A 22,547-nucleotide genomic window follows, 5' to 3' on the forward strand; every position below is an offset into this window, starting at 1 on the left:
CTATGTTTAATCACAATAGACAATAGACAATCGGTGCAGAAGTAGGCCATTCGGCCCTTCGGGCCAGCACCGCCATTCAATGTGATCATGGCTGCCTCTCTGCTTGCGTATCTTTGCGCTGGGATGTTGGCGGGTGGTGATGCTATTTATAACGCACCAGCCCTTCATCGCCGTGAATTTGGATTCAACCTGTTCTCACATTTTTGTCTCCGTGTTCTTTGTTCTTGAAGTAATTAATGGTGTGTTTTTGAATCCTGTCACCAGTTTAGTATCACTGGAGTAAAGTTAGTGTTGAGCTGCAGGCTCATGCTCCACACTGTCCTATTTGTTGTATTATTATAACCTTTGTAAGATCTGTAAACTCTTTGATTTCATTTGAACTGTTTCTAAATGTGTCGCTCTACTAGCTGAACACAATGGTGTTTATGTTATTAGCAAATTAAAAATAGCGTTTGTATGTATTTTTAAAACTGGCTTTTATCTTTACCATTGAGTAGTAGAGCTGTACTGTATGGTGACGGGCCCACCTGGCCTTGCCACCCATGTGGGCATACTGTGCCAATTAGCCCTTAGCTCTCTAATCCCTTTCTTATTTATATAATCTGTTGAAAAATATATTTAAAAATTCTGGACTGTTTTTGTCAACAATTTGCTTATTTATTGAGAACGTCCTTTAATTCTGAGGCTGTGCCCTCTAATCCTGGACTCTCCCATGTTTCTGGCGATGATAAAGATACAGATCTCTTCATTAGAGTCATGTCGTCCCTCTCTGCTTTTGGTGTCGTTCCCCGACAGGCCTGGACTCCTCGGCCTGAACAGCGGGCAGTCGCTGGACATCAACACGAGCGTAACTGTTATTTAATCTTGGGTCGTGACTGAATCAAATTCTGGCCGTTACCTCTTTGAAGTAAAACACCGTCTATAATAATAAATGCATTGAATATACTTGGTAGGCTTTATTAATCTTGGGTCTGTGACCAAAACAAATGGTGGTCATGAACCTTTTAAGCAAAATCCTGCCTTTAACAATAAATGCACTGTGTCTCTTTCAGGCAAGTCCTTCTACCTCGAGTTTAAGTTCCACACATTCGGCCTCGCCCAACGTTACAAGCTCCGCTCCATCCAGTGCCAGAGGTGGGTTTGCAGTCACAGTCACCCCTCCGTGTGGAAGTCCAACTTCTTTAATAAAAGATATAAAATGTACAAAACTATGATGGTAGTCAAGTGGTTTAAAAGAACGTGCTTGTTTGCTGTGTGTTTTAGGCTCCCCACTGCTCTCTGATAAGCACAAGCATTCAAGGGAGAACACCTGCCTCTCTCCCAGAGATCGGCCATGCAGCGCCATTTACCCAATATCCATGGAGCCAACACAGGTAAGCAGGTATGAGGACAGGTGAGTGTCAACACACTGTAACACTCAGTACAAATGCCAACATGCAGACTTGCTGATACAGGTCCTCACACCATCTCTGCACAGGTGATAGTATAAACCAACACCAGCTGAGTATTTCCCATTTACATTTAAACTACAAAACATGGATGAGTGAAGCTTCAAGATCAAGTGGTTCAATTACATCCAGAAAGAAATGCCGAAGCCAGGCTTGTAACAATGGTAAATAAAGGTTGTTTGTGAGTCGAATTGAAACCAAATTGAAGAGAAGGAAGATCTGAAGAAAGGTCCCACCCCGAAACGTCGCCTATCCATGTTCTCCACAGATGCTGCCTGACCCACTGAGTTACTCCAGCACTCTGTGAAACGTCACCTATCCATGTTCTCCACAGATGCTGCCTGACCCACTGAGTTACTCCAGCACTCTGTGAAACGTCACCTATCCATGTTCTCCACAGATTCTGCCTGACCCACTGAGTTACTCCAGCACTCTGTGAAACGTCACCTATCCATGTTCTCCACAGATGCTGCCTGACCCACTGAGTTACTCCAGCACTCTGTGAAACGTCACCTATCCATGTTCTCCACAGATGCTGCCTGACCCGCTGAGTTACTCCAGCATTTTGTGTCTTTTTTGTGTATTAACCAGCATCTGCAGTTCCTGGTTTCTAGAGAAGGAAGTATTTATCTATCTTAAGACACAAGGAACTACAGATGCTGGAATCTTGAGCAAAAACTATAAAATGCTGGAGTAACTCGGTGTGACATGGTTGGTCCTGCAGAGATGCTGCCTGACCCTCACTTTACTCTACCTCCTTGTGTTCTGTGCTGTACTCTCCTTTTATTGTTCCCCACCCAGATCCCATGCTTCATCTAACTGTGTCAGTCTCTGCAAAAACACTAATTTCACTTCCACGATATCATTCTGCACTATGATCTTGCTGTAACCAGACTGCCAAAGCTAGCCTCTATCTCCAAACATAGAAACATAAAAAATAGGTGTAGCTGTAGGCCATTCAGCCCTTCGAGCCAGAACCGCCACTCAATATGATCATGGCTGATCATCCAAAATCAGTACCCCACTCCTGCTTTCTCCCCATATCCATTGATTCCATTAGCCGCAAGAGCTAAATCTAACTCTCTCTTGAAAACATCCGGTGAATTGGCCTCCACTGCCTTCTGTGGCGGAGAATTCCACAGATTCACAACTCTCCGGGTGAAACAAAATTCCTCATCTCAGTCCTAAATGGCCTACCCCTTATTCTTAAACTGTGACCCCTGGTTCTGGACTCCCCCAACATGGGGAAACATTTTTCCTGCATCTAGAATGTCCAATCCCTGAAGAATTTTATATGTTTCTATAAGATCCAAGCTTTATGGATGTTTGGAAATCATTCCCTTCAGTCACTCCAGCTGTTCCCTGATCCAGCCCAACTCTTAGCTCCCCTTAACTCTAAGGATTTCAAACTTGAATGGATATGAAGACAACTGGTTTTGGAACTCCCCTCCACATGTAAGTCAAGTCAGTTTATTGTAATTTGCACAGGTATAGTCAAGTGCAGGTACAATGAGAATCTTGCTTGTGGCGGCATCACAGATACATAGATACAGCAGCACAAAACACCAATTATGCTAGGCACTGAAAAGAAGGAGGACAATGCAAAAACAATTCTACGTTGGTGCAGGTGGTGTGTAGTGTTCTGTTATCAGTATCAGTATCTGCAGAAAGTGGTGTGTAGTGTTCTGTTATCAGTATCAGTATCTGCAGAAAGTAGCCTAAAGGGTCTGTCCCACTTTGGTGATTTTTAAGGTGACTGTCAAAGTCATAGCAGATCGCTGAAAAACCTTTGATTTTTTATAACCCTACGACAATGTCTACGACAATGTCTACGACAAGCTACGGCAACCGGCCACCCACGATAAGATAATGGTACCAGTCAGTATATCTATCTCACAAAAAATGCACGAGGATTGTAGGAGAAAATACAGAGGCTAATTATTGTAAAACTGGGCAAGTTAATTATCTTACATATTTATAAACTTCTAAGATAGTAATGCTGATTTTGTGTTATTCACTGTACACTGGTGACACTGTCTGTGCTGAAAGATGCAGCATTAGCTGTGACAATTCCTCTAAACTTTGTACGTGTAAAATACGGAAAAGCGTTTTCAAAGCTATTTTTCAATTTTAAAAACTTGCTATGTGCTAAATGGAATATTCTGCATAAGGAATCTTGATAACCAAAGCTTAAAGTGTGCCTTTTAAAGACACTTCCAGAATGACCTCGTATTATGAACGGATTGTGGAGAAATTCTAAACTATCTTTTAAGATTACAGCACTGCCTTGTTTGTAGATTAATGATGTTATACACTTATGCTCTCAATTTATTTTCAATAAAATCTTGTTTCTCAGCAGATGCTAACCCAGCAAATTGGTGACTCCTGCATGCCTCGAAGTGATCCCAATTTATCTGCACCTGACAAAGGTGGGTCTAGGGTACACTGTTACTTTTTGCAATATCTCACAAAGGTTAGTGAGAATTGACCATGGTTGTATTGTGTTGGTTAATGGTTGGTCAGTCTGAAATTCATGAGCAGAGATCAAAGTTAGAGTCTGGGACAACTGAAATCAACTCATCTAGAAATATCCAATGTAGACACAAGGAACTGCAGATGCTCATCTACAAAATAAAAAGACACAAAGTGCTGGAGTAACTCAGTGGCAGCATCTCTGATGAACATGGATAGGTGACATTTTGGTGACATTTTAGGTCTTCATACTGATTGTCGTGGGGGGGGGGAGAAAACTGGATGGGGGTAGGACAAAGTGAGAGATGGGTGGATACAGGTGAGGGGGGGGGGGGGTGATGTTGGCAAATGGGTGGACAAGGCCAGAGATGAAAAGAGATAAAAATATGAGAATTGTGAAGCCAGAGGAAGGAAGGAAGGAAGGAAGGAAGGACTGTGAGTGGCAGGGGGTGGATGGGATCAGGAACAGATACTGAAAGGGAGAAAGCCAACATTCATTTTGTGCCTGTATCTTACATTATCATTTTGTGCCTGTATCTTACATTATCATTTTGTGCCTGTATCTTACATTATCATTTTGTGCCTGTATCTTACATTATCATTTTGTGCCTGTATCTTACATTATCATTTTGTGCCTGTATCTTACATTATTCCAGGGTTTCTACTCCACTCTGCAGTTAAGAGTTACAGGTTTGAGGGTTATTGCAGGCAACTGACAATAGGTGCAGGAGTAGGCCATTCGGCCCTTCGAGCCAGCACCGCCATTCATCATGGCTGATCATCCACAATCAGCACCTTTTCCCCATATCCCTTGACCACTATCCCTAAGAGCTCTATCTAGCTCTCTCTTGAATGCATTCAGAGAATCGGCCTCCGCTGCCTTCTGAGGCAGAGAATACCACAGATTCACAACTCTCTGACTGAAAAAGGTTTTTCCTCATCTCCGTTCTAAATGGCCTATCCCTTATTCTTAAACTGTGGCCCCTGGTTCTGGACTCCCCCAACATCGGGAACATGTTTCCTGCCTCTAATGTGTCCAATCCCTTAATAATTTTATATGTTTCAATAAGATCCCCTCTCATCCTTCTAAATTCCAGTGAATACAAGCCCAGTCGCTCCATTATTTCAACATATGACAGTCCCGCCATTCCGGGAATTAACCTAGTAAACCTACGCTGCATGCCCTCAATAGCAAGAATGTCCTTCCTCAAAATTGGAGACCAAAACTGCACACAGTACTCCAGGTGCGGTCTCACTAGGGCCCTGTACAACTGCAGAAGGACCTCTTTGCTCCTATACTCAACTCCTCTTGTTATGAAGGCCAACATGCCGTTAGCAGGGGGAGGGGGGTTGAGATAGAAGATGATCCCGCGATTTATTTATTTATTCATGTCATCATATATAACATATAACATATAACAACTACAGCATGGAAACAGGCCCGTTCGGCCCTACCAGTCCACGCCGACCATTCTCCCTGACCTAGTCTCATCTACCTGCACTCAGACCATAACCCTCTAATCCCCTCCTATCCATATACCTATCCAATTTACTCTTAAATAATAAAATCGAGCCTGCCTCCACCACTTCCACCGGAAGCCCATTCCATACAGCCACCACCCTCTGAGTAAAGAAGTTACCCCTCATGTTACCCCTAAACTTTTGTCCCTCAATTCTGAAGCTATGTCCCCTTGTTGGAATCTTCCCCACTCTCAAAGGGAAAAGCCTACCCACGTCAACTCTGTCCGTCCCTCTCAAAATTTTAAAAACCTCTATCAAGTCCCCCCTCAACCTTCTACGCTCCAAAGAATAAAAACCCAACCTGTTCAACCTCTCTCTGTAGCCTAAGTGCTGAAACCCAGGCAACATTCTAGTAAATCTCCTCTGTACCCTCTCCATTTTGTCGACATCCTTCCTATAATTTGGCGACCAGAACTGCACACCATACTCCAGATTCGGCCTCACCAATGCCCTGTACAATTTTAACATTACATCCCAACTTCTATACTCGATGCTCTGATTTATAAAGGCAAGCATACCAAACGCCTTCTTCACCACCCTATCCACATGAGATTCCACCTTCAGGGAACAATGCACAGTTATTCCCAGATCCCTCTGTTCCACTGCATTCCTCAATTCCCTACCATTTACCCTGTATGTCCTATTTTGATTTGTCCTACCAAAATGCAGCACCTCACACTTATCAGCATTAAACTCCATCTGCCATCTTTCAGCCCACCCTTCCAAAAGGCCCAAGTCTCTCTGTAGACTTTGAAACTCTACTTCATTATTAACTACACCACCTATCTTAGTATCATCTGCATATTTACTAATCCAATTTGCCACACCATCATCCAGATCATTAATGTAAATGACAAACAACAGTGGACCCAACACAGATCCTTGGGGTACTCCACTAGGCACTGGCCTCCAACCTGACATACAGTTGTCAACCATTACCCTCTGGTATCCCCCATTCAGCCATTGTTGAATCCATCTTGCAACCTCACTATTAATACCCAACGATTTAACCTTCTTAATCAACCTTCCATGTGGAACCTTGTCAAATGCCTTACTGAAGTCCATATAGACAACATCCACAGCCTTGCCCTTATCAATTTCCCTGGTAACCTCTTCAAAAAATTCAAGAAGATTAGTCAAACATGACCTTCCAGGCACAAATCCATGTTGACTGTTTCTAATCAGGCCTTGTTTATCCAAATAATTATATATATTGTCCCTAAGTATCTTTTCCATTAATTTTCCCACCACAGACGTCAAACTAATAGGTCTATAATTGCTAGGTTTACTTTTAGAACCTTCTTTAAACAAAGGCACAACATGCGCAATGCGCCAATCTTCCGGCACCATCCCCGTTTCTAATGACGTTTGAAATATTTCCTTCATAGCCCCTGCTATTTCTGCACTAACTTCCCTCAATGTCCTAGGGAATATCCTATCAGGACCTGGAGACTTATCCACTTTTATATTTTTCAAAAGTGTCCGTACCTCCTCTTCTTTAATCCTCCTAATTTCCATCACTACTCTACTTGTTTCGCTTACCTCACATAATTCAATATCCTTCTCCTCGGTAAATACCGAAGAAAATAAATTGTTTAATATCTCCCCCATTTCTTCCGGCTCAGCACATAGCTGTCCACTCTGACTCTCTAATGGACCAATTTTATCCCTCACTATCCTTTTGCTATTGACATATCTGTAGAACCCCTTGGGGTTTACTTTTACATTACTTGCCAAAGCAGCCTCACATCTTTTTTTCGCTTTTCTAATTTCCTTCTTAAGATTCCTTTTACATTCTTTATATTCCTCAAGAACCTCATTTACTCCCTGCCGCTTATATTTATTGTATATCTCCCTCTTTTTCCGAACCAAGTGTCCAATTTCCCTGGAAAACCACGGCTCTTTCAAATTATTATTCTTTCCTTTCCACCGAACAGGGACATAAAGACTCTGTACTCTCAAAATTTCACCTTTAAATATTCTCCATTTCTCTATTATATCCTTTTCATAAAACAAAAATTTCCATTTCACTCCTTTTAAATCCTTTCTCATCTCCTCAAAATTAGCCTTTCTCCAATCCAAAATCTCAACCCTTGGTCCAGATTTGACCTTCTCCATAATGATATTGAAACTAATGGCATTGTGATCACTAGACCCAAAGTGCTCCTCAACACATACCTCCGTCACCTGACCCATCTCATTTCCTAACAGGAGGTCCAACACTGCCCCTTCTCTGGTAGGCACCTCTACATATTGCTGCAAAAAACTATCCTGCACACATTTTACAAACTCCAAACCATCCAGCCCTTTAACAGAATGTGATTCCCAGTCTATATACGGAAAATTGAAATCACCCACAATCACTACTCTGTGCTTCCTACTAATATCTGCTATCTCCTTACATATTTGCTCTTCCAATTCTCGTTCCCTATTTGGCGGTCTATAATACACCCCTATAAGTGTTGCTAAACCTTTCTCATTTCTGAGTTCCACCCAAACAGCCTCCCTAATCGAGCCTTCTAGTCTGTCCTGCCAAAGCACTGCTGTGATATCCTCCCTGACAAGCAATGCAACACCCCCACCTCTTGCCCCTCCGATTCTATCACATCTGAAACAATGAAATCCTGGAATATTTAATTGCCAATCGCAACCCTCCTGCAACCATGTTTCACTGATCGCCACAACATCATACTTCCAGATGTCAATCCAGGCTCTAAGCTCATCCACCTTTCTTACAATGCTCCTAGCATTAAAATATACACATTTAAGGGACCCATCATTTCTTATTCTCAGTTTATTTCTTTTCCCTTCTTTCTCTCCTACATATTGGGTCTGAGTGTTTCCCTTTTCTGCCTCCTGCCTCACACACTGCCTGTTAGCTATCTGTGTTTGAGTCCCTCCCCCCAACCGTACTAGTTTAAAGTCTCCGCAATTACCTTAGCAAATCTCCCCGCCAGGATATTGGTTCCCCTCAGGTTCAGATGCAACCCGTCCTTTTTGTACAGGTCATACTTCCCCCAGAAGAGGTCCCAATGATCCAGAAACTTGAAACCCTGCTCGCTGCACCAGTTCCTCAGCCACGTATTTATCCTCCACCTCACTCCATTCCTATTCTCACTATCGCGTGGCACAGGCAGTAAGCCTGAGATTATTGCTTTGGAAGTCCTTTTTTTTAACTCTCTTCCTAGCCCCCTAAATTCTCCTTTCAGGACCTCTTCCCTTATCCTACCTATATTGTTGGTACCTATATGTACCACGACCTCTGGCTCCTCTCCCTCCCCTTTCAGGATATCCTGGACACGCTCAGACACATCCCGGACACCGGCACCAGGGAGGCAAACCACCATCCGGGTCTCCCGACTGCATCCACAGAAACGCCTATCTGACCCCCTCACTATAGAGTCCCCTATTACTATCGCTCTCCTCTTCCTTTCCCTACCCTTCTGAGCAACAGGGCCGGACTCCTTGCCAGAGGCCCGGGCACCGTCGCTGCCCCCAGGTAGGCTGTTCCCCCCAACAGTACTTAAACAGGAGTACTTATTTCCAAGGGGTACAGCCACCGGGGTACTCCCTAGTCCCTGCCTCTGCTCCTTACCCCCCCTAACCGTGACCCACTTGTCTACCTCCCGTGGTCTTGGAGTGACCACCTCTCTGTAACTCCTATCTATAACCTCCTCACTCTCCCTGATCAGACGGAGGTCATCAATCTGCCGCTCCAGGTTCCTAATACGGTCCCTTAGGAGCCCCATCTCGTCACACCTGGCGCAGATGTGGATGTCTGGAAGACTATCAGACTCCCAGATTCCCCACATCCGACACCCAGAACAATAAACTGCCCTGGCACTCATACTCTCCAAACAAAGCCCCGTGCTCGGTTACTAAACCTACCGCCCGACACAACTGTTTGCCAATAGCGAGCAAATTTTAGTGCCACGTCGTTGGCCTCTGCAGGATCCTTTACAGTGCATGTGTCATGTAGCATGTCACAGCTCAGGAGATGTTCCATAGTCTGGAGGCCCCATTCGCACTCGCAGTCTGCCGCATCTTCAGTATATCCCCACTTCATGTTCGATTTGCTCCTCCCCATGCCTGTCCGCAGTCTGTGGAGACTGCGCCAGGTTATCCACGGTTGGTCGGAACCTGGTGGGAGTTTCTCAGAGGGATCGATTGCCGAGTGAATGTCTTCCGGAGATTTCTCTTGTCTCTCTTCCCAGAGTTTGAGCCTTCTGGGCGTTCCCCTGCATTCCAGGGGATGGACAGAAGAGAGGAAACTTCTGCGTGATTTCAAACGCTGATGTAGCAACGGGTGGTCATGTAGGGGGTGACTTACATCCTCTGTATGAGGCATTCTTTTTGACTGGCTACAGCTCTTCTGATTCTAGGAGGTGCAATGCCAGAGAGTAGGTAGATGTTGTCAGTCTTGGTAGGTTTCATGCATCCACTGATCCTGCGATCATATTTCACTTTCCACATTCTCCCCCTCTGTATATTTATTAATGTGATTCCCACTGACATATAACTGTGTGTTCAACACCCTGGTAGTTTTTAGAACATGGTCAGGTGCAGCTGGAAATCACAGATACATCAGATCCTGTCGAGTTCAGTGGCGAATGAACAAGACTGTTCTTCAGTTTCTTGACTACAAACCCCACCTCTACCTTAAGTCATCCCTGATCCTCAGAGTTTCAGGGCCATTTTATCAAAACACCTACAGCTTGTACTCACATCTTACTGTACAAATATTGTGAGAATACAATACGAGTCAATTTACAACAACGACGGACTGTACTAAAATACTTGCTGATTTGCAACAGTGATTTACATGCTGCCTGCAACCGAACACTCGTAATAACATTCCAAACTGGGAAATAAATTAAAGAAAGAGCTTTCAGGAGAGACGTCAAAAAATATATTCAAAGGAATGGATGGTAAAGGGGGAGAGGTGTGGAGGAGGAATTACTGGAGTTGGGGACCTGGACATGTGGCAGGACAAGGGTAGACGATGCACTCAAGGAAAGAGCTGAACAGTTGCAGAGTTGACTGAATGATGTGGAACTGCCGTAAATCCCAGGGACTCTAACTTACTCCCGTAGAAAGTGGAACAGAAACACGAAAACTTCAAATTCAAGATATTGGATGCTAAGAACCAATCTAGTTCAGTAAGCACCACAATCGCCCACTGAAACAAATGGCATAACTGTGTAATAATTACATATTTAATGAGCGCCAGCTTATAGCACACTAAACAAAGCACATATTCTTTCATAGTGATGAACCCAACTCCAAGTAGTTGGAGCCTGGATAGTGATAAGGAAGCTCGGACCTGTGTCCTGGACAGTGCAAGATTAGTGTCTCCACCTGTCCCACCCCGACCGTCACAGACAGGTAAACGTCACAACCTTCCATTCCAGAAAACCACAGGTACTTGCATATAACCACAATCCTTTACATTTCTGGCAAGATTACTGACAAAACTCGCATAATGATTGTTCTTTATTGAGTCGATCAAAAGATTGTCAGGGGTCATGGGGAGAAGGCAGGAGAATGGGATTGAGAGTGGGAGATAGATCAGCCACGAGTGAATGGTGGAGTAGGCTTGATGGGCCGAATGGCCTAATTCTGCTCATAGACTTTATGAAAAGCAATTTCCCTTAACATGAAATTATGATTTGCGTCGGATTACTCTGCCATGGTTTCAAGGGTCATGCAATGATTTGGGGAATTTGTGGTGTGTGGGGTGGTGGTGGAATGTCATTCCCACCCATACATTAATAACATCTATCTGTCTTTTATCAGTATCAGTAGATGGCCATCATGCTGCTGAACCTCATGTCCTACTCCTCGAGCATCTGATTACATTTCCATTACATTGCCTATCATTATTCCCATCCGTACACTGGGCATATTGATGATCAATTATTCCAACACACCTGGACATGATCCTGACCTCTGAAGGAGGGTCTCCACCCGAAACGTCACACATCCTCTTTCTCCACAGATGCTGCCTGACCCGCTGAGTTACTCCAGCACTCTGTGTCTATCTTTAATGATACATGTCTGCTCTGTCAAACTTTCAAAGATCAAAATATTTTGTATGTTTAACCCATTGTTTGTAATATCTCTGATTTCTTCTTTGTAATTTATCACCCAAACATAAAATTTAGAATTAGTACTCTGTATCCCTTTCTGTGCATGTTTATCCCTCTGTACTTACATTGGGCTTGGCAGTCCTTCTCCTCTGACACATATCCCACCCACACTCCTCTCTCCATCTCCAGAGTAGTTGCCAAACCAAGCTGTATTCGGATAGAATGCGTTCTGTGATGCACTGTGGAAATTGGTCCGTCACAAGTTATAGAGTAGAATTAGGCCATTCGGCCCATCAAGTCCACTCTGCCATTCAATCATGGCTGATCTCCGCCATTTTCCTGCCTTCTCCCCACAACCTTTGACACCCGTTCTAGTGAAGAACTTGTCTATCTTGTCATGATTGAAGACATGAAGAATTCCTTTAGTCTTCTGAGGAAGCCGAGTTGTTGGTTTGCTTTCTTGACCAAAGCATCAACATGATTGGACCAGGCAAAACTGTGTCACTACTTAGGCATCTTGTACATTAGCAAAATGACAAAAAATATGGCATTCCTAGAACCTAGTTCAGTTTATTGTCGTGTGTACCGAGGTACAGTGAAAAGAGTTTTATTGCTTGTTAACCAGTCAGCGGAAAGACAATACATGATTACAATCTAGCCGTGTACAGATACATGATAAAGGGAATAACGTTTAGTGCCAGATAAAGTTCAGTAAAGTCCAATTAAAGATAGTCCGAGGGTCTCCAATGAGGTAGATGGCATCAATCAATTTGTTAGTTGTTGACTGCTGTCGATTTGTAATGAATTGAGAGTTACATTAATTTCATTATGTTGTGGTAAATAATTTCTCCTGCATTGAAGTAATAGTAAATGATGTTCTTTATTTGCTGGTACAGATTCACCTGCAAAGTAATAGTAAATGATGTTCTTTATTTGCTGGTACAGGTTCACCTGCAAAGACGTATAGATCCTTCTCTCCACAGGCATTTGATACTCCACCAGCACTTCCCAGATCTCCTCATAAGGTATGGGTGTAGTTTACCACTGTGGTATATTTTGTAAAACAACATCTGCAGTTCCTTGTGTCAGTATGAACAAAGTGAGAGTCATGGAGTTACACGGCGTGGAAACAGGCCCTTCGACCCAACTTGCCCACACTGACCAACCGGCCCTTCGACCCAACTTGCCCACACTGACCAACAGGCTCTTCGACCCAACTTACCCACACTGACCAACATGGCCCTTCGACCCAACTTGCCCACACTGACCAACTGGCCCTTCAACCCAACTTGCCCACACTGACCAACAGGCCCTTCGACCCAACTTACCCACACTGACCAACATGGCCCTTCGACCCAACTTACCCACACTGACCAACCGGCCCTTCAACCCAACTTGCCCACACTGACCAACTGGCCCTTCGACCCAACTTGCCCACACTGACCAACCGGCCCTTCGACCCAACTTGCCCACACTGACCAACATGGCCAGATTTGTAAAGACCTTTGAATATTCTGACACCCCAATTTCTAACACTTTTTCCTTTAACATCTGCGGATGAACCAATTGCAATTATGTTTCTGGGGTGCCTTGGTTTATTTTGTCAGTTGTTGTTGATGGTTGTGTATGTTCTCCTCTGTACCTGCAGGGCTCAGTCCAGTCACTGACTCCTTCACCCACTGATTACCAGTCCCTGGGTCCAGTTTATAACTCTCCTGTGCTGTCGGGCAGCAGCAGCAGTGGTATCTCCTCACTGGGCAGGGGAAGTGTGACTGAGACCACCCTCACCGATGGGACCATCACCTGCACCTTAATCGGCTCTGAGGAATTAATTAAAAAGGAGAACGGGACCTTTGCTTGCATGCCACCGCGCTACAACTTATCGGAACAACACCACACTGGGACATCGAGGCGTCGAGCCCCTCTACCTCACAGCCTGTCGGTTCCAGCCAGTGGAGAACCCCCTGCTCTGCCCCCCAAGCCCCACATTCTGCGTGTACATCGCTCGGAAGGAGAGAACAGAGTGGAGGAAATCCTGGTCAGGCCTCGGTCACAACCACGCAAGGTCTCGCAACTATAGAGCAGCTGAGTTTGGGGCTTCTGCAAACCGATGTGTGTAAGCTGTTCACGCGTAATATTAATATGACCAGAAGCATCCAGGTGGGCACCTTAACACCAAACGATCAAAGACCACGTGTGGACCCATTAGTGACAGAGATTCTGTAAATATATATTTAAATTGTTTTATAGAGAAGTCAGGGTGGAGAAAATTGTAAATTTGCAGTTTACCAGCGATCAGCAACATTACTGCTATTAAGATGCATGCCTTTGATTCTACAATCATTAGTCAGGGTCAATAACTGAGGCAAAGGCAATTATGCTGTTCAACATCAATTACTATTAATGCACTCATAGGACCACACACACACACACACACACACGTCCACTCCCATTATAGGCTTTCTCGAAAATGAGTTCTTAATATTATCTCTGTTTCACTCTCTCTACTTCTCAAGAGTTCTCTGACTCTCTCACACACTCACACTTTATTTTTAAGCATTTGCCTAGAAACTGAGGAGTGTCCAAACGCTCCTTTAATTTCACAGTTCCAATGATGGAAATGTGTGGCCCAAGAGGGGGATGGAGATTGGGTTTGGGATAATAAATGGAAGCTTCTTGTGGCTAGTGAGCGGAGAAGAAGTGAGGCTTCCACCTTGGGTCATGGAGCATGAAATGAGAGGTTGTGGCTTTGGTCAGTGGGGTTGGTGAAGGAAGGGAGGAGAGAGCATGAGGTTAGATTGATGGGGGAACACATGCACTCAGTATGATCAAGTCCATGCTGGTTTCATCTACTCTGCTCCTCATCCACATCAGTCCTCCAGAAATCTGGTCTGTCAAATACTCATCTATCTCCTGAAATATATTTGATAATCTATTCTCCTCTCCCCTAAGGGGCAGAGAACTCCAGAGATTCATTGCCTTCTGAGAGAAGTAGTTCCCATTCGCTGCTATTTCAAATGACCAGTCTTGTATTTCCCTGCCTATGACTCTCCCAACAGTGGAAGCTTCTCCACATCTACCCTGCCACCCTTCCCTTAAGATCTAATTTGTTTGAATAATGTCACCCCTTATTCTAAACTTCAAGGAACACAAGTCCAAACTACCCAGCCTACATTTGGCACATGGTCCTGAGGACAAACATAAACTCCAAGATATTTAAGTTTTTTACAGTCATGCTGAGCATCAATGCATCGAAGAAAACTTTGACAAAAAAGCACTAAACTCACAAACAACACATCTCAATCAGCAGTGCCAAATTCAACAGTAAAATGCCGTGGAAGATGGAAATGTAAAATGTGTTGGAAATTCTCAGCAGGTTGAAGACCATCAACCTAACTGTTTTGCTCTGTGGATTTCTGCTTGGCCTGCGTTTGATTTCCTGTAGTTTGTTTTTATAGGATATCCTAGATGGCAAAACAACAGCAAAACAGGTGCATCTCATTGCAGCACTCCACCATTCATGTAGATCTGTGCAGATATTACAGCAGAAACACTCCTCACATCAACAAGTCTACACCAGCTGCTCTCACCTCACTCCCTTTCACCCTGCCTGAAAGCCCCAATCCTTTCTGCACACTTATTCGGATGTTGATATAAACAGTGATATTTTTGCAATGGGTAAAATATTGTGTCCTAATCAGGAGGCAGATTGAGGTGAGGTGATTGTTTAGATTAATTTGCATGTACTGTAAAATCGTTAAAATATTAAGATCATGCAAGATTGTTCAGTTCTATTGGTGTAAGAGTTATGTCTGCATTTTTAATACTTAATGTTACAAAATGGGTTTAGCTTGGGTTAAGTATGTTGAGCAGTAGTTCTTTAGGCAACAGAACATATTTGTATCCTGGGATTATGTGAAACGATACTGACTTGGACATTAAAGTGAAACTTAGCAGTCCATGCGATTTGTTAAACGTTTAATAGTCCTACCTTTTAATAGTCCTACCTTTTAATAGTCCTACCTTTTTAATAGTCCTACCTTTTTCCCTTAACACACTCAGTTAGTTGTGGTTGGTTTTGGACATCTGAAACAAGAGCTGATCCAACCAGGTTTAAAAGCAACTTGCTCACATTTGATTTGTTTTCTGTGGGTCAGGTGCCTGCCTGAATACTTTTAGGTTGCACAAGGTGTATTGAAGTTGTACTCTGGTTGTTGGCTACGTGACAAAGGGGTTACTTATTCTGGTGCCAGAAGCTTTTATCAACCCCTACACTTATTAGAGTATTCATTCACTTGATTACAACGATATATTGAACTTTACCTCTGAAAAAAAGTTACGATAAGATTCACTGGAGTGGGTGCCTGGAATTTCTTTTCAGGGTTTAAAACTGGTTGTTCATGGGAATTTTTGATGTTTTAAGAATTACATTACATTAAACTTCAAATAATTGATTGACAAAAGGGCTAATTGAAACATTCATTAGAAAAGCACAAATTGTACATGAGGTTGAGAGTGAAGTCACCATTTATACCGCATCTTGACATGTGTAAAAGGGAAGTGGATGTTTATATCCAAAAGCGATATTTCTTGAAAGATTTGTTGAATGAAATTAATATTAAAGTAACGTTAAATGAGGATCGTGTGGGGTTACAGGAGGTGTATGTCTCGTGGTTTTGGGAATGCAATCAAATTGCAGGCACAGGTTGGAGTTATGAAGAGGATTTTTAACAATGTGTTTCACTAATGTACATATTAGAAGTCATATTACTATGTTATAAGAAGGAGATAGTGGACCACACCAACACATTTTGTTAAAAATGTGCACCAGAATAATGGCTATTTTGTTTTCCGCTGATGCATGGCTAATTTTTAGTTAAAAAAAAAAAAGATATATTGCCATAATTTGTTTCCTCACCGGGGACTGAGTGATCATCAGAGACAAACATCTCTATAAATAGTTGTGTTTTTATTCAGTCTCTTGAATTATAAATCACCTGCTCTCTTATGCTGCTAGAACTGTACATATCTGTGTTTCTGCAGAGACAATTAGAAACCTCGTACAATACTGCAGAATAATTAGCTCCAGGTTTATGCTGAGTCAATCATTTTTGGAAGTCTCTACATTTAGCACGACTGCATTCAATACTCTAAATCAGTGACAAATCTGTGGCTCACTGCTTTCCAACTGACCCCTGCTGACCTAATTAGTGTGAATGGCACATGAATACAGCATTGACTTGTGTGTCACTGCCTGAATGTAGAGTCCTCTATCAGCAGTGCCATTGGTGATTCCTGGAGTGCCCATCCATTATCTGTGATGTTAACAGCAGCAAATATTGTTAGTCTTCTGTCACTTTCTGTGCAGTCCCTTCACACAGCAATTCCAATTACTTACCACAGAGCTTCTGATTGGGAACTTAATCAGTCTTCATGTTCAGGAAGGGACTACAGATGCTGAGTTAAACCAAAGATAGACACAAAATGCTGGAGTAACTCAGCAGGACAGGCAACATCTCTGGAGAGAAGGAATAGATGTTGTTTGGGTCGAGACCCTTCTGAAGAAAAGGTCAAGACTCGAAAAGTCACCCATTCCTTCTCTCCAGAGATGTTGCCTGTCCTGCTGAGTTACTCCAGCATTTTGTGTCTATCTTCAATCAATCTTCACACTGGCTTGGAAAATGGACTTCAGAAACATTTCAAATAAACTCCAGATCTGCTCTAGATCAGGACACCTTATGCATCTGAAAGTCAAGGCAATCCAGTTACCATTGCCAGACCTGTTTTAGTATCAGTCCTCTGCATTGTGACTCTCAACTACTGGGATTGCAAAGATCCAAAGGTTTGATTATATCCCTTTTCTGTAGATCTTTCATTTTGGCCACAGACCTGCCTGCGATTCCAGTGCCCTGCTATCACGGCTGATTCCTGCCTGCCCTCTGAATAAACCAACACAGCTGCTGAATTGAATCAAACCACAAATGTGTTTCAGGACTATTGCTAGCCACATCTACATGCTCCTTCTGATTCTAGGATTACACTTTTTTTTAAAAAATGGACATTTTATTTCCTGCATAGATCACCCAATTTGTAACATTTAAAAAAATTAATTAGCCTTTTAGCCAATACAGATGCACCTTTCCTGCACTTATTTCCTGTAGTGTTTCTAATGTGCTCTTTCCTGTATCTGCTGCTCTGCAACTCTTCATTACTGAAACGCAGAACCACTTCTATGGCTCTGACAACAGTCTCCAACATATATGTACACTATTGATAAGAAATTGCAGTCAGCTTCTGAACGGAGGGAAGGTTTAGCCAAGTTGCACATGGAAAGGTCAGACAGTAAATGAGAAGCACAATTAAATTGTTTCAGTCACACTGAGTGATGAATAAATATTGGCAGCAACGCTTTTTCCATTTATTTAAATGCCGTGGGATACTGTGGGAAGGGAAACATGGCCCTCCTTTCAACAGCTCATCTACAAATCAGTAGATTACTGCCCTTCAGAGCAGTGCAGTGGTTTCAAATTAAATTATCAATGTGTGCCATGGAGTAGCATTTGAATAATATATCTGTTGTAGAGTGTAGCTGTCATCTTAAGTTCAAAATCCATCCTTTTTCACATGCAGTTCGTGCATCTGCATTGTGTCCCATTTTGAAAATTGGATTGCATTGGCTTAGTTTCACAAGCAAACTTCAGAAGTCTGCCACAATATATAGCAGATCTGAGCAAGTGCTTCGTAAGTTCACCCCACCCGACCAATGCACCACTTCTTTTACGCTTTCACCACTTTCTGTTCCATGCCCAGAACCTGTCCTGATGCCTCGGCTTGGAATGTGCAGATTTAAAACATGTAAGCACACCGTATCACGGGACTATTAAATTGCTTGTAGTTTATGTTGCTTATTGTTTACCATTTTGTGCAGGTATTCTCAAGTGCACTAATTAAGATTATCGTGATTTTCATTTCCCATGTCTATTTTTTGAGCTATTCCCTGGACATGGATATCACTGCAGGCCAGCTCCAAGCTGCTGGTTTTAATAACCTGCTCACAAGGATTACCAATGGTCTACAAATCCCTGATGCTGTTATAAAGCTCTGGATTAAATATAGTTTTGTCCCAATTATTTTGAATTGTTTTGGTGCTTCGATATCATTTACATTGAGGTCATTGTTAGTGAAATAAAACACAATGAATGATTAACCAACAATTCTTTTGGAATCCACTTGGCTTTCTTTTAAGTAATCAAAAGCAGGCCGAGCTTGAAACTGACTGTGGGATTGCTGTGTGTTGGTTTGTGAACATTATCCCCATTGATTTTGAATGGATCACCTACATGGGCAGAACAAACTACATGTGTCTCCCCGTGAGTATTTGAGGAACTATTCAGACTGAGTATTTCCTATTTGGCATTAACCCTCTGCTTTGATCCAGCTAGCTTACATAAAATGACCTAAATACTTCCGATGACAATTAAGAAACTCAGAAGAATAGACTCAAATATCCAGTGGTCAGGTTCATGATTTATAAATAACTAGTTTAGAGATTTTTGTCTCTGAAGAAGATCGTCAGTGATCTAAGAGTGTCATTAATCACAAGCAACACGAAAATTCTAATTGTACAGATATTCAGGATTTCTAATGTTTTAATTAGGATTGATTAAATTTGTTATTATTTATAAATGTAAAATACAATAATTGTAATGCTACTGCTCTAATAATTGCCCTTATCGTGGCTGCTGTAAAAATGCATAACGGGATACGTACTGATATATCTTAGATGTTCCCTGCAGTTTTGTGTTGCAGCACTGGTAAAGCTCTACGGGGAAGACCATTACCGAATCCGATCAGTAAAAACTGTATTAAAACTGTTTAGTTTAGCACAGGTGGAAATAAAATGCACTTACGTATAGAGGCTCAGGATATTTAACATCTGTTTACGTGACTCCCATGACCTATTTACTGGCCAAGTTGATTATTTCTTTTCAAGCTCAGTGTACTTTTATCATACAAGTCTTCAAAACAATTTGACCTTGAGAAGGTAGTGCATTTATACAGGTCTAATTTTTCAGTTTATTTCGAGAAATTCCAGTCACTGTAGGTTCCCTTTGCATGCTGTATCCAGCTACTCGTTTGTGCAGAGGGCTGGCATAACTAGTGCTGATCATTTCCCACCTGTGACATGAATGTGACTGTAACTCGTCTTTCATCCTAGGCCTAGTTTCTGTGCAATGACTTTGTACTACAGGACATCAAAAACAATAGTACGGAGACTTTGTTAAAAAAAAAGTAAACACTCTGGTGAATTAAAGAGAATACAGTGTAGTGAATATTAAGTTTTTAATATAAATTAAAATTCTGTAGGAGTTTTCACAACTTGAGCTTTTTAATATTCAAAGAGCAAATGATACAGTATGAATGTCGTGTTGCCAAATGTTTATCTATTGAGACTGTACATAAGTTTTTATAAGAATTCAGCCATATTAACTTACAACATTGAATGTTGGAAGAACAAATTCCTAATATATGTTTAGTATTTATATGCTGTTTAGTGATTATATGTAAGCTCATAGGAATACATTAATCTTATTGAGCATTTATTAAAATGCTGGTTCTAGATCTCTCTTCAACTGATTCCTTTTGCAAGAAGCTGAGTTAACATTTTTCAGTAATGTAATTTATTGTCAAAGCACATGAAAGCCTAAATGACTGTATTTTAATAAAAAAAATGTTTGTACAATTAATTTTGCTTCCTAAATCTTGATAAGATGTTAAAATATCCAAACTGTATCAAACTTGCTTACAGTATTATGTCTTGTATGATATTTTTGTATATATGAAGTACACTTGCTGAGAGTCAGTGTTTTACACCATAAAGCACCATATGCAGTGTTTTGTTGGCAACCATCTACTGATTCCAAACGTTCTGAATGTGGTATACAAAGCTGCCCGGTATGGCCTCTTTTTATAGATGAGGTTTTTGTGACGTTTTCAATAACTGATGGCACACGGTGACTTTGCTAGAATGTACATGAATGAAAATAAAGAAAACATTTTATCCTCAGTGTGACTGGTGCTTTCAGAAGTTCAGTTTAGAACTCCCACTGTGGAACCTTCAGATTAGGCCGCTGCTTATACTTGCCTAGAACAAAATACAAGCCATGATATGAAGCATTAGGTCTAAAACAGAACCAATTTCCTGGCCTCACCCTCTTCTCCCATCTCCCATCGGGCAAGAGAAGTGTGAAAATGCACACCTCCAGATTCAGGGACAGTTTCTTCCCAGCTGTTATCACACAACTGAACAGCCCTCTTATCAGCTAGAGTGCGGTCCTGAGCTACTGTCTACCTCAATGGAGACCCTCAGACTCTTAAATTGGACTTTGCTGGACTTTACCTGGCACTAAACGTTATTCCCTTTATCCTGTATCTGTACACTGGACAGCTTGACTGTCCAACAAACGCCCTGTGCAAGGGAAGGCAGCCTTCAGATCTACAGGAAACATGAACCTATGGTGGCTATATTCCGCAGACAAAGCTGCCCATTCACGTGCACGCTCCGAGGTTCAGCTCATGGCCTTTGTCGAGCACTTACACTGAAGCTTACGATTAACTGGGGCTCACAATCAATAAGGTCCTCCACCAATTTGCCCTTGTTGCCCCACACTGACAAACTGCTGGAGGAACACAACAGGTCAGGCAACATCTGGAGAAGATAAGAGAGCAAGCCTTCAGTGCTAGAAGCTGTGGTGACTGCAATTGATGCAGAAGGCAGGAGCAAGTGATCATGCCCTGCAGAACGAAGGTATTTATTCACAAAATGCTGGAGTAACTCAGCAGGTCAGGCAGCATCTCAGGAGAGAAGGAATGGGTGACGTTTTGGGTCGAGACCCTTCTTCAGACTGATGTCAGGGGGGGCGGGACAAAGGAAGGATATAGGTGGAGACAGGAAGATAGAGGGAGATCTGAGAAGGAGGAGGGGAAGAGAGGGACAGAGGAACTATCTAAAGTTGGAGAAGTCGATGTTCATACCACTGGGCTGCAAGCTGCCCAGGCGAAATATGAGGTGCTGTTCCTCCAATTTCCAGTGGGACTCACTATGGCACTGGAGGAGGCCCATGACAGAAAGGTCAGACTGGGAATGGGAGGGGGAGTTGAAGTGCTGGGCCACCGGGAGTTCAGATTGGTTAACGCGGACCGACTGCAGGTGTTGAGCGAAGCGATCGCCGAGCCTGCGTTTTGGTTTCGCCGATGTAAATAAGTTGACATCTGGAGCAGCGGATGCAATAGATGAGGTTGGAGGCAGTGCAGGTGAACCTCTGTCTCACCTGGAATGACTGTTTGGGTCCTTGGATGGAGTTGAGGGGGGAGGTAAAGGGACAGGTGTTGTATCTCCTGCGGTTGCAGGGGAAAGTGCCCGGGGATGGGGTGGTTTGGGTAGGAAGGGACGAGTGGACCAGGGAGTTACGGAGGGAACGGTCTCTGCAGAACGCAGAAAAGGGAGGGGATGGGAAGATATGGCCAGTGGTGGGGTCCCGTTGTAGGTGACGGAAATGTTGGCAGATGATATGTTGGATCCGCTGGCTGGTGGGGTGGAAGGTGAGACCGAGGGGGATCCTGTCCTTGTTGCGAGTGGGGGGAGGGGGAGCAAGAGCAGAGCTGCGGGATGTAGAAGAGACCCTAGTGAGAACCTCATCTATAATGGAAGAGGGGAAGCCCCGTTTCCTGAAGAATGAGGACATCTCTGATGCCCTAGTGTGAAACACCTCATCCCGGGCGCAGATGCGGCGTAGACGGAGGAATTGGGAGTAGGGGATAGACTTTTTGCAGGAGACAGGGTGGGAAGAAGTGTAGTCCAGATAGCTGTGCGAGTCAGTGGGTTTATAGTAGATGTCAGTCACTAGTCTGTCTCTTGTGATGGAGATGGTGAGGTCCAGAAACGGGAGGGAGATGTCGAAGATAGCCCAAGTATATTTAAGGGCAGGATGGAAATTGGAAGTGAAGTGTATGAAGT

General features: G+C 43.0%; 1 protein-coding gene across 8 annotated transcripts in view; it reads left to right on the forward strand.

Annotated features, from left to right (window-relative positions):
* Positions 1-20,597, forward strand: part of LOC144603471 (dedicator of cytokinesis protein 4-like) — a 294,693-nt gene extending 274,096 nt beyond the window's left edge. For 4 of the 8 annotated variants that reach the window (XM_078416684.1, XM_078416686.1, XM_078416688.1 and 1 more), the window contains 6 exons: positions 1,053-1,134; positions 1,264-1,373; positions 3,805-3,877; positions 10,710-10,862; positions 12,476-12,555; positions 13,179-20,597. In XM_078416684.1, coding sequence (XP_078272810.1) covers positions 1,053-1,134; positions 1,264-1,373; positions 3,805-3,877; positions 10,710-10,862; positions 12,476-12,555; positions 13,179-13,610 — 930 coding nt within the window. In that variant the 3' untranslated portion in view covers positions 13,611-20,597. The remainder of the gene's footprint in view (positions 1-1,052; positions 1,135-1,263; positions 1,374-3,804; positions 3,878-10,709; positions 10,863-12,475; positions 12,556-13,178) is intronic. The other 4 variants (XM_078416687.1, XM_078416685.1, XM_078416689.1 and 1 more) reach the window with 4 other exon arrangements.
* The last annotated feature ends 1,950 nt before the right edge of the window (positions 20,598-22,547 follow it).

This window comes from Rhinoraja longicauda, chromosome 20 (genome assembly GCF_053455715.1).
Source record: "Rhinoraja longicauda isolate Sanriku21f chromosome 20, sRhiLon1.1, whole genome shotgun sequence".
Classification (NCBI taxonomy): Eukaryota; Metazoa; Chordata; class Chondrichthyes; order Rajiformes; family Arhynchobatidae; genus Rhinoraja; species Rhinoraja longicauda.